The following is a 19,244-nucleotide window of genomic DNA, read 5'->3' as shown; positions in this document are numbered from 1 at the left end:
CCATGCGCAACCTCAATTGTCAATTGTCACTTGTGTAACACCCTTACACAAAATTGCATCATAAACACTTTGCTTTACTTCCTTAATGCTTCTGCAAGCACTTAAGGGTAATCTTTATAGCTTACTTGGCAAAGATTACTTAAATTTGATTTTGAAAAACAATTCATCATACTCAAAGTATATGAAGTGTTATACATCATTTCTCATTTAATTGATCCGGCAGCGGAAGCAAATGAAATCAATCAAATATGTTCAATTTAATTGAACTAGTCATGAATCTTATCAACATAAGACTTCTTACTGACACTAATATCATGTGGATTTATCTTCATAAATCTGGATATTAAAGATGTATTATAATACTCCAAAAGTCTTAAATCATTCTTGATGATCAATATGTCATCCACATATTGGACTAATTAAAATTTCCGTAACTCCCACTAAACTCCATGTATAAACACAACTTCTCGACTTATCGAGAAAAGTTTTATCACATGATCAAAATGTTGATCCTAACTCATTGATGTCCTACTTAAGACCCTTTCTTAAGTTTCACATTATCTTAGGATTGCAAGAATCTACAAAACTCATGACATGTATTGGATACATTCCTTCTTTTGAAGAAGTGGGTTTTAGATTCACTTGCTACGTATTTCATAACCTCATAATGAAACACAACCTCTAAGAAGATCCAAATAGACTTAAGCATTTCAACTAGCGCAAAACCCTTTGCAACCAATCTTGCATGAAATATCTCTTTATTAGTGCAAAACCCTTTGTCACTAATCAAGCCTTTTGATTCGGATTTTCATGGTTCTAAGCCTTGTATTGAGTTGTGACTTAAACACTCTTATGTAAGTCATATGTTCATTACTTTCTAGAAGTGATCAACTTGAATCAAACAATTTCTTTGTAAGTTATAAGCTCTTTACTTTCTTAAAAGTAGCATGAATTCATCATTTTCAATAAATGACGAATTTAACCTCCTAGGTTTTAAAGAAACAACATCTTACACAAAACGTCTCATGTAGCCAAGAAAGACCAGTTTCTTGTGACATAAAAATCTTTGTGGCATTCTTTGTGGCTCTTGAATAATTTCTCCCACTCTGTCTTCTAGAAATAAACTTGTATTTTTAGAAAGACAGCTTCACGAGCCGCAAACCCGTCGTACTCGTGTTAATTGAAGAGGGAAAAATTGAGCATTTGTTTCTTTGTGAAAACTTACAACCATGGTACCCTTACCATTTCATATCTCATATGATTCGTTTTAGTGGAAAACTAATTTTAGACAAAAATGATAAAATCCCCAAAAGGATCAAGTAACTCAAAGTAACTTGATTGAAATCCAAACTATATCGAATAGCGTTTGATTTCTTATCTAATCACACATTATTCCATAATGCGTGCTAAGAGAGATTAACTTGTGATACTATATCACATTTCCTTTGGCTTATATCAAAGTCTTCACTTTGATAATCCCATCACGACTAAATCGTGATTCTTTGAACTCTTTGAAGTTCTTCAAAGATTTCTTTATTTACCTTATTAAGTGAACATATTAGTGTCAACTTAAATCGTTGGTAAAAGATAATGATCAACCTATTTTGGATCGATGATATACAACCTCGATCACCTTTTCAACCAAAAGGCACGAGACATCTTGCTTTGAATACAAGATACGCATATACCATTAACAATCTAATGGTTTCAAGAGTACTCGATAACTCTTTGCGTTCATCATTCCAAAATTTAAGGTTTAATCTTGGGTTACCAATTTGAGTCTTACATCATCTTCATGATATATCATTCTAGTTTGGTTTAGAATATAATCTCCTTGATGATGGGCTAGCCATACATCAAATCATGGTGTATAGGGTCACAAAAGTGAAAACCTCTTTTGTATCTTAACAAGTTTATATTCTTATTTAGAGTTTATGCACTTAATAGTCATAATTAAGTACAACTTTAAATCCAAAAACTAGATTGAGTACACAATTACTCTATCTCTCGACATTATTGTTGCTAGTCGTCATATTCTTATCATCCTATGTATCAAGTACAATGATGAAAACCTCCATTGGTTTCTAATATTGACGAAGTAGTACTAACAAAATTTTATGTTTAATCAAATAAACATTTTCAAAGAAGAAGGTCCCATTAGATGTCCCACAACTAACTTGATAATTCTTCAATAATTTGGGGTAGTTTCCTTTCTCGTGTCCAACATTTAAGACAATGGAAACTTTATCGGTCGGGATTGATAGGTTTAGTATCGTCATTCTCAACAACTTTACCTTTAACATTACCTTGTATCAATTCCATTATAATCTTTACTTCTTGAACCTCATTCTCATCTTAACGGTTTAAGAGAATGCTCCCACTTATTTCAATGAGTCTTTGCTTTGAGAAGCAAAATTGAATTCATGAAGATCACTCTTCATTTGTTCGTTTTAGTCTTAAAACTTTCATTGAAGTGGTTGCGTTATTTTGGTCAATTACGAATTCTGAAAATCTAATCACCAAAACAATTTATCGCTTCAAGGTACTTAATTCAATTATGTATATGAATAATGATCCATTGTAAGTAGATGTGTTAGTCAAGAATCAAAAACCTGTTTGATAATGAATAACTTTAATCTATACTCTTTACAAGAGATCCTTAGCAATGGTTCATATGAGGTCTTTAGAAGAAAATTCATATTTTGTCTTTAGTTACGATGTTTTAATGGAGATTTGAATCAAAAACGAAATGATATCGTATATGAATTGTGGTAAAGAAATAGAACAGTATGATAACGGAATAGTGGAAAACAAAACATTCATCGTTATATTAATACTTGTAAACAAGTATAGCATTTATATAGTGACCTCTACCCAACTATGATAAATGATTCCAAGATCCAAATTCATATTAACTTGGGCACGGGGTAGCCGATGAAACCCTTATCAATATAACTCGGTGGATTAACTCTTTAATCGATTCTACTTTTAGAACTCTCGGTCGATAAAATTACTCTAATATTTATCTATAGCTCAAAACACATCAACAAGGGCACGGGGTAGCCGATGAAACCCTTATCAATTACTTTTGTTGAGTTCAATCCAAATTTCGAATAAATGTGTCCATTATCCAAACCCACATTAACTTAGGCACGGGGTAGCCGATGAAACCCTCATCAACATGAATTCGGTGGATTAACATTTATCACCCACTTCCCCTACGTAACAAGGTTTGTACCCCGGGGTAGCCGAGTGCACTCCCTCGCGAAATAGGTTTTCATGGTTTCTACTATTTGGTAAGGCTATGTCTCAATTGATTGTTTTAGCGAGAGGTCATGTCAATTTATTATCTATCACGTTTTAAGTGAACTAAAGCGGTGAACTACGATAATTCTAATTGACACGGTCGATGAACTCGATAAAATGACAATGCATGTTTAGTTATGGCGATTTAGCAATGCATGTGACATAAAATAAAATGCAAGCATAAAAGTAAATAAATAAATCCTAGTATGGCCTTCCTAAAATAGAAAAACTATTTAACTATTACATATTCGGAAACCAACTCCATTGGTCCCTTGAACTTCGGTTGTGGCACGCATCTCGAGGTAACACCGTCTTTATGTATCGCCATTCTTGAAGTAATCCGTCTTTTGGAACTCCGGAATGAATAAAATTACATAATAAATTACATAATTTCCTATTATACATTTGTAACTAAAATAAAATAAATCTATTAAATTACAAAACGGTGATACGAGATCACAATAAAAATTACAACCGAATCGATATTCCCATACATTTCGGGAAATACCAATTAAAATCTAAGGCCATACTAAGTAAAATTACATAATTCAAAATTACATAAATTAAAATTATGACAATCATAAAGAAAAATGCAGCATTATAATATGTATGAACATGCTCAATTTTTATGCTAAATCGCCTTTAATTAGCCAATATCGTATATTACTTGGTTTTTACGGATTTGCGTGATTTCAACATTTTATAATCACAAAAATACATAAACTCATATTTATGCATAAGTTAATTACCCTAACCTCTTAGGACTCAAAACATAGTCTTCACTAATAATTTGACCATAATTAACCTTTATTTATAAAATTGTTCATAAAAGGACCAAAAATTACAAAAATAAGCCATTAAACTTCAAATAAATCGAAAAATTTCAAATAAATTCAAAATTTGAAATTTAAATTCATGAACATTCTGGAAAAATTCCATGACACTCATAATGTTCAAAATCTTAGGTTAAAAATTTCGAAAATTTTCCGGAAAAACAATGTTGCGGTTTATCGATATTTAATTAAAATAATCATAAAAATACAGAAAAATTATTTTCATTAACTTTTCAATTTTAGATCTGAAAAATATAATAAAATGCAACATTAGACGTTTTTCCTAAGTCATAGATTATGTTTTATTAATTTTTCACTAATAATGTCACTATTTATGCTATTTTTCTTCAAAAATTCATAAATCATGCTAAAAGACTTCTTTATAGCCAATTATTTTACACACATCTTGTAAAATTGCATGTGACAACATATTAATTTTCTATGACCAGATTCGAAATTTAACTCATATTAACCTATTTTTCTCTTAAATCCGAATTTAATAATGAAAAATTCATTTTTCGAGCATAACAAGTCCAAAAATTATGAAAATTTGCAGGTTATCTCAAAATAATATATGTAACAACATATCCAAAAACCAAGTGAAAATTCGAAGTATAGCTATTTTTAGACCAAAAATGACATTTTTACTCATAAAATCACATTTAAATGCCATTATTGTAAATTATGAACAATAAAAATCCGAAAAATTAACCAAAATATCCTAAAACACTTTAGGACCAGAAATATTAACATGCATGTAATAATTTCGTGATATATCATAATAACACAAATTTTACAAGTTTTATTTTGTTATTCATATAACTCGGAAAAACTTTTAACCAATTTGCATGCAAACAACCGTGGCTCATGATACCGATTGAAGGAAATGTAGATTCATATACATACAAACATACTCTTATATGTCTAATTAATTTGTCATAAAATTAATAAAGGTCTTATGCATGCAAACATTAAATAAAGAGATGGAAAAAACTATATCTCACCATGTGATATTCGGATTTATGGGCACAAGTGAGTTCACCTACTCACTTGTTCTTGAGCTTTCCAAATGGAAGAACAAGGATTCAAGTGTAGAATCCCTCCCAAAAGCATATACCCAAGGAATACATCTTAAAGACTAAAAATAATGTGATCTAGTATTATTATTAGTCTTACTTAAAAATATGACACAAAATGTTTTTTGTTCTCTCATAAATTTCGGTTGAGAGAGAAGAGGATTTTGTGATTTTATTTCTCTAGAAATCTCATAAGATGTAGAGAGCATTTTTAATTTTCTTACACTAGAAAATTATTGTATTCTATGAATGAATGAATTGGAAAAAGAAAAACTCCTTTTCTTTCCTTAGGGTGGCCGAAAAAAATGGCCTTGGGTAGCATGCCCAATGCCTTTAGATTTTGCTCTTCTCAAAAGCTTAGGTTGGCATGCCTACTAGCTAGCTTTCATCATTGTGTTTATATTTAAACAATTAACACAATATCCACTAACTCCCTCTTAATATTTCGGCACTTATAAAATGGAGAGTCCATTTTATATTTTGTCATTTGTCAATTTTGTCACATGTTACATGTTACATGACATGTTACAATGCAATGTATTTTTATCATATTAAAAATCAACGTATTAATAAAAATACGTCATATACAAAAATCGACTTAGTAATTCATAATTACTTGTACCAAAATATTTTACCAATTTATAAATCACAATAAATTGTATTTATAATAATTCATTCAATTCAATTGTTTCCTTAAACAATAATTTCATCTGAGCAATGATACAATTCGATTACTCAGACCGTATCTCATTTAATCATATTTACAATAAGTTACGTAAATTATACTCACAAAATCATCCGTCAATTTTAAGCAATTTAATTAACTCGTATCGGTATACGATTAATTAAATAATCAATTAAGAGTATTTCCCTATAGGTATGACCTAAGGGGATCAACTGATCACCACCGTCACACGACAGTAATGTCAAACTCTAGTCAGCCAATCATTACCGATATATGTTGACCAGTTGACAGTAACAAAATTACTTCCCAATTGTATTCTTTAAAATGAGATTTAATAATGATATTTAAATCATGTGATCGCACTATTGTTGAGGACACATTTCCCAACACAGTTATCCATATATAGGTAAGAGTTATACAAATTGTATGACTATAGTTATACATTCTGGAACTACAGTAATACACTCTACAATGTTTAACTCTAGGCATATAATGTATAACTCTTAGAATATAATGTATAACTCTTAGCATATACAGACTGTGTTTGGAGTTATACATTATATGCCTAGAGTTATACATTATATGCCAAGAGTTATACATTATATGCATAGAGTTATACATTAAATGCCTCAGATTATACATTACGTGCCTGAGAGTTATACATGTTATTTGCATGTGTTTTTCTCCGTCATTGTTTTTTACGTAATTATTTTTCGCTTAGTTTTTCTCGTTTGTTAGTAAAACAAATTAAATAAAATAAAACAAAGAAGATGATGGAGAGGATAGTAAAACAAACCCACATTTAACATACATGAACTTAATTAATAGATATAGATACATAAACTTAATGCATTGCTAAAAATACAGTTCTTAGATGTTCATATAGGGATGAATTCTCTTTTATGATATTCATCCTCTCCTCCTTTGCTATTTGGAGGTTTCGTTCATGAGATGCAATATCTTCTAATAGCTGCATTATCTGCTGCTCTGACAAGCCGTTTTCTTTGGCGTCCTTGAGTGCGATCTGAGCGTCCTCAAGGTAGGTCCTGTACCTCCTCTCGATGTCCAGCAACCGGCGTATGAAACTCTTGTTGTACTCGGTCATAATGCATGTATTACGAATGGCATCATTCATTGTTTTTGAAGGAAGTTTGGAGTTTATTATTAGGTTTTAACGATTTAGGGTTTGGAGTTTAGGGTGGAGATAGGGATATAATGAACTGGTTTTTGAGATAGTGGAATGAATTTATAATTAGTAATGTGTCCTTTGAGTTGCCATATCCCTGCTTCAAAATCTTATAACCCTTCTCATTCCATATATTGTGTCGTTTCATTAAATGTATAACTCTTAGAATATAAAGTATGACTAGAGTTATGCATTATATACCTAGAGTTATACATTATTTGCTAAGAGTTATACATTGTGTAGAATGAGTTATACATCTTACAGTCTCTGCCTAGAGTTATACATTGTGTATCTAGAGTTATACATCGTATGACTAGAGTTATCTGTTGTGCCTAGAGTTATACATTGAATGACTAGAATTATAAATACTGTAACTAGAGTTATACATTATCTGACTACAGTTATACATTATATGCCCAGAGTTATACATTGTATGACTAGAGTTATACAAACTGTGACTAGACTTATACATTGTATGACTAGAGTTATACAGTATCTACCTAGAGTTATACAGAGTGTGATATGGTAAGAGTTATACATTGTGTAGAATGAGTTATAAATCTTACGAGTCTCTCGCCTAGAGTTATACATTGTGTAGCTAGAGTTATACATCGTATGACTAGAGTTATCTTTGTGCCTAGAGTTATACATTGTGACTAGAGTTATACATTGAATGACTAGAATTATAAATATTGTGACTAGAGTTATACATTATCGACTACGATTATACATTACGTGCCCGAGAGTTAAACAAAGTGTGACTAGGGTTATACATTAAATGACTAGAGTTATACATTGTATGACTAGAGTTATACATCCTGTGACTAGAGTTATACATTGTATGACTAGAGTTATACAGTATCTACCTAGAGTTATACAGAGTGTGACTATAGTTATACATGATATGGTAAGAGTTATACATTATATACCCAAAGTTATACAGTCTGTGCCCAGAGGTATACAGTCTGTGCATAGAGTTATACAGTATATGTGTAAAGTTATGTATTTCTTAATCATTTCATGGATGTATGGTCGCAAGGCAGCGGAAACTGAGTATTGTAAGCATTTGGCAGCGGAGTTTACACCTTGTGTAGGGCAACAATTTTTTGAAATCGACGAGGCAGTGACATTCTATAAAGTTTATGCATTGGCGACCGGGTTTGATGTTCGGAAGTACTCGACGAAAAAATGGCGCGACGGTGAAATGCGAGACAAAGTTCTTTGGTTTGCAACGAGAGAGGGATTCACATATGTCCCAAAAGGAGAGGCGTAAATAAAAAAAATGAGTCCGGGATTAGGGAAGAAGGAATGCAATGGGAAAAAGAAGCTGCAAACCGGAGGAAATATACGATCAAGAGGGTAGGGTGTAAAGCACATGTCGGGCTATTTATGAAGAATGGAGTACTAGTAATTGACCGATTCCACATGGGGCATAATCACGAGCTTGTATCGAGTGAGGATCGTCAATTTCAAAAGATGTCGCGGAACATAGAAGATTTTCACAAGTACTTGATAATGTACAACTCAAGGGTTAGTTTACTATTAAACAAACATCCACTAATTGAATGGCAAACTTCTAAAGTTATTCACCGAGATGATAGAGTTATGTAAACCTAAAAGTTATAAATAATAAGAAGTTGTATAATAAATCAATGGAGTTATGCATATGTTTCAAGAAGTTATAAGAATAGCTGAAAGAGTTATAGTTGAGGAATTCTTGGTTATTAATCAAAGATCGATAAGGATTTGTTGTCCACTGCGAGTTGAGGATAGGAGCAACTAGGACGTACAACATGTGTAAGGAGTTCGTAAACGGGTTCGAGAACATTGGTGCATCCTTAACTGATTTTAAGAACTTCCACCGAGATGTGAAGTGCTTCATCCATAAACGGGACGGTCAATTGTTCATTGCCGGCTCAAGAATATGGCACAAAATAGGCAGGGGTTTTATTTTGATTATGAAGTTGACAAGGATAACGACCTTGAAGCGCAATATGGGTGTTTGTGAACCGCTAGAAGGAACTACTCCGTTTTTGGAGATACGAGTGTCGTACGACCCAACATACTCAACAAACAAGTACGATATGATTTTCACGCCATTCACTGGCATATATCACCATAAGCGATCAGTGACATTCTGTGGGGCATTGATTGGCCATGAAGACCATGAATCCTTCCAGTGGGTTTTCAACAGGTTTTTGAATGCTATGGGTGGAAAGGAACCTAAGTACATTATCACGAGATCGGTGTCGGGCATTATTAAGGCCGTACCCCTTGCCTTCAAGACGCACGACATCGATTTTGCATGTGGCATATAATGAACAAGGTGCCATCAAAGGTCGGGGTGACAAGGGAGGATTATAAGGAGTTCGTTCAGAAATTGAACAACATTATATGGGACGACAACATAGAAGCAGACGACTTTGACGCTAGGTGGGCAGAAATAATGGAAGCGCATGGTCTTGTGAACGAAGAGTGGTTTACAGAAGCGTACGATAAAAGGAGCCAATGGGTGATGGCCCATTGCAGGGACTTGAACATGGGTGGTGTAATGAGGACAACCCAAAGATCAGAGAGCAGTAATAGTTTTTTTAAGAAGTTCGAGCAGAAGTCAGGTACGTTAGTGGAGTTTTGGATGCGTTTTGAAAGCGCTATGGACCATCAACGGTATACGCAGAAGAGACTTGACCATGAAAACCGACACTCAACACTGGCAATGGGGACGCATTTACCCATAGAGGAATATGCGTCGGATGTTTATACCCGTGAGGTTTTCAAGGAATTCCAACTAGAGGCCATTTGCTCAATCGATACATGTAAGAGTGTCGGCTATCTTTGAAGTCGATGGAGTTGAAGTGACTGTCGTAAAGGATTCAATCAGACAGAAAAGTTTCAACGTCGAGTACAACCCAGGTAACAACATTTTGGCATCAACTTTATCTGTAGTTGACTGAAGTTGCTAGATATAGTGCCAAAGTTACATTGTCTGAACATAGAAGTTATACAATTGTTCAGTGAAATGCAGTTATCTGCTGTATAAATCTGACAACAATTTGAATAACTTAAGTTTTATGAATGTATAACTTTTCTTATTATATGCATAACTCTACTTGCAGAATGTATAACTCTTGTTGACATATGTATAACTCTACTTTCAGAATAACACTAGAAATTCAATTTTTCATTGAACTGTTGTCATTTGTAGTATAACTCTGATTACATTTTGAATAACTTTAGCTTTCAGAATGTATAACTCTTGTTGCCATATGTATAACTCTACTTTCAGAATAACATTAGAATTTATTCAATTTTTCACTGAACTGTTGTCATTTGTAGTATAACTCGATTACATTTTGAATAACTTTAGTTTTGGAATGTATAACTCTTGTTGCCATATGTATAACTCTACGTGATAATGTTTAACTCTTATTATTATATGTATAAGACTACTAACGGCATAATTTAATTGGATTACAGGGACACGGGCTACACAAAGTGTAGGCTGTATGATGTTTGAAAGGATGGGATTTCTGTGCCGACATATAGTATGGATTTTGTCGGCTAACGGCATGAAGACAATTCTAGTTGATTACGTTTCTACAAGATGGAGAAAGGATGCATTGCAATTCAGATTATCAGAATGTGATGGTGAACAAATGGAAACAAATAGTAGCGCTGATGCAAAAGAAGTTGCGATGGTGAAGTTGTGGTCAGAAGTTCATGCAACCATTGGTTTACTTCGTGGCACGAGTGAGACTGAAGTTGTGAAATTAAGCTCGTTAATTAGAGAGTTCAAGGAGAAACTTTTACCGTACAAGAAGGATTTAACAAAGCAGCAAGAATTTGAGCAAATCCTTGGTTGCTCGGCCGATGACGAGGTAACGATACTTCCACCAAAACAATCAAACAAAGGCGCGGTAAAAGAATGGTGTCGGCTAAGGCTAAAGCCATTGCCTTGGCTTGTAAGCCAAAGCGCATGTGTAATAAGCGTAAGCAAATGGCACACCACGATAAACGGAATGCCCTAACCCATTCTCTCGAGCATCCACCGTCTTCACCAAAGATCGAAGGAGTAGAAGAAGAAGAAGAAGAAGAAGAAGAAGAAGAAGAAGAAGAAGAAGAAGAAGAAGAAGAAGAAGAAGAAGAAGAAGAAGAAGAAGAAGAAGAAGAAGACGAAGACAACGAAGAATAGAGAAACATAACATCTTTGTAGTAGTAGGCGGTAGAAAAATACCTCCGTCTCAACAAATTATTTACAATCTTTTTTTCTTTAAAAGGTAAAAAATCTGGTGAGACGGAAGGGGTATTTAATAGCTAGCTTTTGTCTATTTTGAAGGGGGATTGCACCTTCCAGAATGTATAACTTCAGTAATATGGTGTGTGAAATTTCAAGCTAATGTTGTATAACTCTTTAAGAACGAATTATAAGTCCAGTGGCTTTAAGTAAAACTCTTACCTATATATGGATAACTGTATTTCACAGAATGTATAACTCTTGTACCCAATTTGTATAACTCTTGTTATTTTTTGAAAAACTCATAATTGTCTAATAAAATATTCCTTTTACATAACTGCAGTCATATGTTGTATAACTCTTGTACACAGTTTGTAGAACTCTTGATGTTTTTTGTATAACTCTTAGCTGTCTAATAAATTTTGCCTTTTTTTCATAACTACAGACATGTGTTGTATAACTCCTGTACATAATTTGTATAACTTTAGTTCATAGAGTGTATAACTCTAACACTTATCTGTAAAACTTGGATTTTCATTATGACTGACCAAGATGATATAGTAACAATATATTCCAAAAAGTTGTCTAAGTTGTTAAGCAGTTTCTTGACAACATACTAGAGTTGCAAAAAAAGAGAATACAGAATGAAAGGAAATACATTCTATTTTTTCGCAGGTTTTTTATCTCCTCTCCGCGCTACTTTCCGCCTGGCTTCTACTTGCTTCAGGATCTGTAATTTCTCGCCAATAAAACCGTTGACCTTGTCCAGAACTCCTTCCCTGATGATGTTCATGTCAGCTAGGAGAAGCATCGCTGCCAACTGGATCACCAAATATCGACGGTTCACCTTCCTCTCGAGATCAACGTGACTAAAACTTTCACCCTCGTACATTAACATGTGCATCATGGCGAACAAGCCAGACTCGGTGTCGTTTATCGTTTGCTGATGCCAGGCAAACCTGGATCTCGACGGGCTGGAACGCCGGTATGTCTTTCCCTCTGTTCTTCGTGTTGTCCCTAGACTCCACGTAGTCGCTCATGAGGCTACTTTGCGAGAGACAAGAACGTCAAAAAGTGAAATTGTAAAAGCGGTGACAACACTTTTTAGTTGAACATAATTACAAATTACTTCCACTTACAATAACGTGACATGCTTTGCATATCTCCGATTGCCGCGGACTTGAATAGTACTTATTGTCCAAAAGATCAATCGTCCTAGAATTAAAGTTGATACACACACATGCATAATGGGCTTCAATCTTAATGGGTACGAAGATTAAATCAGCCTTCAAGCTGAAATCATCCCACGATCGGTTCGGGAAGACGTCTCACGTATTGTACAACCTATCGGTGTCCGGTGTTTGTTGGACGGGGGTTTCGTACAAGGCTCAAGATTATTTCTGTTCAAGTAGCGAGTATATGTGTGAGGATACCGGTGGAGTTATAGGGGTTGTGCATTGGAGTTATACAAGTAACTCTTATAGCATAATGAAAAATGCCTAAGTTCATCTTTGGTTGTTAATAACTATTCAAAACGAAATGCTTAACTCCAGGGAGGGTATGTATAACTTTAGACTCATTTTCCCTTTGTGAAAGTTTTAAAGAGGGTATGTGCAACTCTTATAACATATTAAAGGATTGATTAGGACCATACCATATGACGGATACCGAAGAAAGACGAACGAAAAATCGCGCAATCCTGTGCCTCCAATCGATTAAGCAACAAGGACCAACACTCAATCACTTTTTCATCCATTGGCGTCTCGGGGAGCATAGACAACATTTTCAACCTATTAATTGTTCCGTGCCGGCCATAACTCACAAGTGGTTCACCGTAGTTTGACAGCAGGTGTTAGTCGGCTATAACGTATACTAAATGGGAAGGTAATCGCTATTAAAATGATCGCATCACTTCATTGATGAAATGTATAAGCTGCAGTTTAGGAGTGTGTAACTCCATTAACGATATATATAACTTCGGTGATGAAACATATAACTCCATGTATTACTCTAGGTATAACTCCAGGCCTCTAATGTATAACTCCAAAGCATATATTGTACAACTACGAGCATATCTTTGTAAAACTCTACGCAAAATAATGTAGTATTCCAAAGTAAACCAATGTGTCTATATTGATAAAACTTAATATGATAAAACGTTAGGATTTCAGACAGCTTACTCATTTGGAAATTTGTAGTCATCAAGGAAAACGTAATCAGCCACTTGTTTGCGATACACCGGGATATCCCTAGTTAATGCCTTGTTCATCTTGACATCTTGGAGACCCTTTGTAAGGTCGGCGCCGGTTCCCCGCAATATGTGGTGCAACCAAGGCCATCGTCCTTACCCCGGGAGCGGCTATTAACGGTGAGAGGGCCCGACTAGACGGCGTCCGGCCCAGGGCTACTTTGGAAGGTGGAGTCTGATACGTTGAACTGACTTTAGAACAAGGTCGTTTAGAAGAACTGTTCTCTCCGGTGATTCCAACACCTCTCTTCCTTCCACTTGTGTTGCCGGCTATCCTCTGTTTATCACGCGCCTCCTCCATTTCACGGTCTTTAAGCTCCTTAAAAGTTGTTACCCTGGATAACACATCTTCCCTCTCCAAGTTAATGTCACTGAGGACAAGGGTTTCAGCAATTTCCGCTCGCATGAGGTCATTGCTTTCCTTAGTCCCTAAGGTACAGTCGAATGGCTCTCCACGGTACAGCAACATATGAACCATGACGTACAGACCACAGTCATTGTCAGTATGTCCTGTTCCCTGCCAGTTGAATTTAATGTTGACAAAAGGAAACCCTTCAACTTTCTTCCCTTTGTCGAGCCCTTTGTAGGCCATATACTTTCCCATTGCATCACTCTGGCGGAAGTTAGGCAAGGCGTTTAAAATTGGAAGACCAATTAACAAAACAATGGAGCTGATAATTAATATAGTCACCAGTTTTATAAGACTTACAGTAATACGCGCAATCCCTCCGTACGGTAATTTCAGAAGATCGTCCTCATAAGAACGATTATCAAGGTACTCGATCTGCTCGGAGAGGAAATTTATGCAAATGCAAGAGTAATGATCTTGATCGCCATCGCACTCGGGACGAAAACCTACAAACATGCACCAAAAATCTAAGAGTTATAAAACATAATTACCAGATTAGAGGCGTACATATTGTGCGTAGTTGGAATTATACATTCTATGGTTAGAGTTATACATTATATGTGTAGAGTTGTACATTCAATTTCTAGAGTTATACAAAGTATATTCTTGCGGTTGTACATTATGTGCGATAGCGAGATGCCTGGAGTTATACATTATACTTGTATATGCTTAAAGTTATACATTATATGCCTAGAGTTATGGAGTGAAGTTAGCCACTCATCAAAACTCGAGCATATCTTGTATAACTCTAGACAAATAATGTATAACTTCGAGTCTAGAACGTATAACTCTAGTCATTCGAAAGCTAGAGTTATATAATGTATAACTCTTGCCATATGATGTACAACTCTAAGCATATCTTGAAAGCTAGAGTTATATAATGTATAACTCTAGCCATATATTGTATAACTCTAGACAAATAATGTATAATTTCAGTCTAGAACGTATAACTATAGTCATTTCGAAAGCTAGAGTTATATAATGTATAACTCTTGCCATAGGATGTACAACTCTAAGCATATCTTTGTTAAACTCTAGGAAAATAATGTAGTATTCCAGTATGTAAATGTCTCTATATTGATATCTGAGCTCACCATATCAGAGTCCAGTTGGAATGGACTAGAACACGACTCTTGCCACATGTCCCACGAGTAACAAAAGCCTTCAGAATGATCAACAACCAAGTTTTTCTTCCTGCCTTGCCAAATTGCAATTGATAGGTCCTATAAAAATGATAGACGGGGGTTGGCAGCTTGTATCGCAAGTTACGTACAGTTTTGTCACAAAATAACTTGCGGAGTTCGAGCACACTTACAGTGTGACCTAGGCCAAAGAAACAGCGTGAACTTGAAACATTTGCGGTGTTCGCGTGCGTAAGCTGATTGAGTAGTACAGACCAGTGATCGATGACGTTGGCCAAAATCGAACCCCGGGCATCAACGACTGGAGATCAATACGCGTTATGCAGTTTGGTGTGGGATATGTGACCAATTGTTCCCTACAAAGGATTAGAAAAATTGAGACACGCAGCAAGGGAAAAGATTCATGGGCTGTTTGACTGTCGTATTGAAATATAGGTAAAACTTATCTTCTACTTACACTTTCTTATGGTCGTGGAATTGATCGAAGACATAATCCATTACATCCTTCCTCACCCTAAACACCGTCCTGAAACGTTCCTTGTTAAATCGCAACCACTGTGAGCATACGTCTTTGGTCGGGTTCGGGTGCCCCCGCAATCGTGAGAACACCCTAGGTTCTCGGGTACAATGTCCATACACGGAAGGGGGCGGTTGAATGCGGTAGGAAAGGATGGTGGATCATGTCACATCGCGGCACATAAATAGGGGTGGGAGTGGTGCAACCGGCTCAACCCTAGCACCATCGATTTCAACTGCCGAACCTTCTTTGGCAGCACCAATCGTTCGCTCCTCAACCCCGGCAAATGCCTCTTTCACATCTCTTTGTGCTCATGAAAGTCGGCGGGATTTGATTTCCACTCCATTCCGTTGAAGGATTCCCCGAGGTGATCTCCGCACCATCGACGACATCTACGTTTACACCCCCATTGTTAGAATGTTGTTCAACATTCTCAATTACATCCTTTTTAACAGAGGCCTGAATGAAAAATCATAAAATTAAACACCAAACGTATAACTCGGCCATAAAATGTATAAGCGTGAGCATAGAATGTATATCTCTCGGCCATAAAATGTATAGCGTAAGCATATACACTATAATGTATAACTCCGGGAATAACTCCGGTATAGCTCTAGCTATACCTCCAGCTATCTAAGGTATAACTACAAAGCATATATTGTATAACTCTAGTCATATCTTTGTATAATCGTAGTCATATCTTGGTTAGGAGTTGTACCAACCGGTCGTTGCGGTGGCACTACGATTCAAGGCCTCAACATAAGTTTCAACAAAGTTATACTTTATCAACTTAGAGTTATACACGACCAATTAAAAAAAGAAAAATACGATTGTAACAAAAGTATTTAGCGCAGATTAACAAACTTACCTCGCCACCAGGACCACTCCCGTCTTTGGAAGTCCACATAAAGCTTCCTTCATTTCAAAGAGAAAACATACACTCCATCAATTCTTGTGTCTCCAAACCCACCGGGACCGTATATTTTTCCATCTCCTTATCGACGGTTTATTGTCCGACAATCTTTCAACATTTTCTTGCAATCCCTCCCCATGAACTTGCTCATGCACCTCATCACCTACCACGGGCCGAGATTCAAAGATCCTCGACGGTCCGTCGCTCAACCTAAACCTAAAGCGTCTTTGCTCTTTCATGGTCAATGTCGACAATCTTCCAACATTTTCAGCATACATGTTCAATTCCTCCCCATGAACATGCTCATGCCCCTCATCACCTGCCCAGGGGCGAACCTCATCGTCCTTTGACCGTCCGTAAGTTTCGTCAATTTCTTCCTCGGTGTAATTCGCCTCCAACAACAGTTCTCTGACAGTTGGGCCGGGGGTGCACAAAACTTGATCCTCTAACCCTGGGCTAGTAGGTGACAACGGCTTAGAAACTACTGTATCACCTCCCACTTCCTCCATAATTTTTTACCAAGAAACTGCAACTGATTTCGTTGGCGTGTCGGCTTTGACGGACTCTCGACACGGCTCAACACGGGGGTTACCACCCCTGCCACCCCCATTATTGGCGAGACTAGACAGAACTTCACTTATTTGTCGCGTAGATGCATCGATTTCGTCAGATTTTTTGGGAGGCTCGGTAACTACCTCTCCAAATGCAGGAGCGTTACCAACAGAAACCTTGACCCTTTCGCAATACTTGCCTTCACGACGTACTTTTGAATCTTTTCACCCTCAAAGAATTCTTGAGAGGGCTGACTAGGATTTAGGCCCGTCGGATCACTAGTTCTGACTTTGATCCTTGCGGTTGCATCTGCGTACCATGAATAGAACACAATAGCGTTCCTTTGCATTTGTAGATAAAGCTCGTGAGTAGACTGCATTCAAGAAGTACGAGTAAGAAGTTAGTTATATTATAATAGATGCGTACGTTGGTGAACAGAATCCATCTGCAGAAATATATAATAGTTTGAACTTACATCGATGACCCTAACTTTCAATTCCTGGTCATCCTCGACACTGCTTTGGTAGTTCTATCTCGAATGAACTTCTTCTCGAAGTTGAGCGGGAAGGAGGGGGTGGGGGGGCTGATAGCAATGATAGTTTGGGTTCACGCAGGTCGAGGGCTACTGTCCACACTCCTTCCATAAGAGGGGTCTTGAAGGCACCTCGGATACCTGGTCTTAGACAAGGTTAAAGTACTCAATCCCCCTTGACCCACCTCAAATTTTACCCTCTCTACAAGCGAAGCTTCATCCCAATGCTTAATCAAAGGTAGATCGTGGCAGCATGGCTTACCCTTGTAATCATATCGCTGAAAGTAGCTTATCATGAGGAACGGGATACACCCGTTCAAAATTGTTACCCCCTTTTTACAGTCTAACCCCGCTTTCACCATCATGTCCAAAATATAAGAGCACCAGTCAAAATGCGGGATGGCTTTAGGATCTTCTGACCCTTAACAGACTTCCAATCTATCCCATTGTTTGGGGTGGGTGCGAGAATGAAGACATACGAGAACAAAACAAATAGGCGGCAAAATTGATCGTCCGCCTCCTCATACTCCAGAAGTTGCTTGTAAACTTTCCCTAAGGGTATTGCACTATTCCCTTTGGCCACCCCGTACGCTTGCCGCCATTTGTCCTTCAGCTCCTTATTCTCGGGATCGTTGGACCCCTTCTGCGAGCTCACAGGCACCAAAGGGAGAGGGTTGGGTCCGAAAGGTAACAAGAAACAGTCATGCACGTCATGCTTACTAATCATAAACTCCTTCTTCCGTGAAGCCTTGAACACATATGACCCGTCAGAGAAGGACTCCAAGAACAGGCAAACGTGTGCAAGTGGGAAGCTGCTAATCTTGAGCTCCAAAAGGCCACCAAACCCAATTTTCTCAACAGCGGACACCTGATCCTCATTAAGCTTTTCAATGAGAGAGACAAGTCTTTGAGGTCGACACGAAACCGTGATTTCATGCACCCTCTTTACCCTTGGCTTGACCTCAACCATCTGGGGAAAAGCAAGGACAACACACAAAATTAGACATATTGTAGTTGCAATAAGAGATATTTGGAACAAAGAAATAGACATACTGTGAATTAAAGTAATACAATAGATAGTCAGAGTTATACAAAATATAAGTAAAGTTATACATTCTGATAATAGAGTTAATCAGAAAATATCAAGAGTTATACATTCTGACAGCAAAAGTTATTCAAAATGAAATCAGAGTTATACAACAAATGACAATACTTGATTATAAGAAGGTCAAACTTTGAACTGGGAATCGCTCCCTTCTCAAGATTACTTGGTGCATCATCCATCTGTAGCTGACAAACAAAAAGGGATTCAAATTAACAGTACAGTTATACATATACATATAATCTGTAGCTGACAAACAAAAGACGAGGTAATCAGGAGAGTTATACAGAATAACAGTACAGTTTGACCTATTATTAAAATGTATAACTTCAAGTATATACTGTGTAACTCTAGGCATATCCTGCATAACTCTAGGCCATATATTGTATAACTCCAGTTATACATTATGACAAAGAAGTTATTCAACATGTAATCGAGTTATACAACAAATGACTGCAATAGAATGTATAACTCTAGCAATAAAAAGTATAACTCCGGCCATATAATGT

General features: G+C 36.4%; 1 protein-coding gene across 1 annotated transcript in view; it reads right to left on the bottom strand.

Moving 5' to 3' along the window:
* Nucleotides 1-17,058, bottom strand: part of LOC141646136 (protein FAR1-RELATED SEQUENCE 5-like) — a 53,586-nt gene extending 36,528 nt beyond the window's left edge. Inside the window, exons 1-2 of the mRNA XM_074454168.1 lie at nucleotides 16,705-17,058; nucleotides 15,927-16,095 (exon numbers count right to left, since the gene is read on the bottom strand). Coding sequence (XP_074310269.1) covers nucleotides 15,927-16,095; nucleotides 16,705-17,058 — 523 coding nt within the window. The remainder of the gene's footprint in view (nucleotides 1-15,926; nucleotides 16,096-16,704) is intronic.
* Between the last annotated feature and the right edge of the window lie 2,186 nt (nucleotides 17,059-19,244).

This window comes from Silene latifolia, chromosome 1 (genome assembly GCF_048544455.1).
Source record: "Silene latifolia isolate original U9 population chromosome 1, ASM4854445v1, whole genome shotgun sequence".
In the NCBI taxonomy this organism is placed as follows: Eukaryota; Viridiplantae; Streptophyta; class Magnoliopsida; order Caryophyllales; family Caryophyllaceae; genus Silene; species Silene latifolia.
Note: the sequence above shows the minus strand (reverse complement) of the source record. Positions and strands in the feature narration are given on the sequence as shown.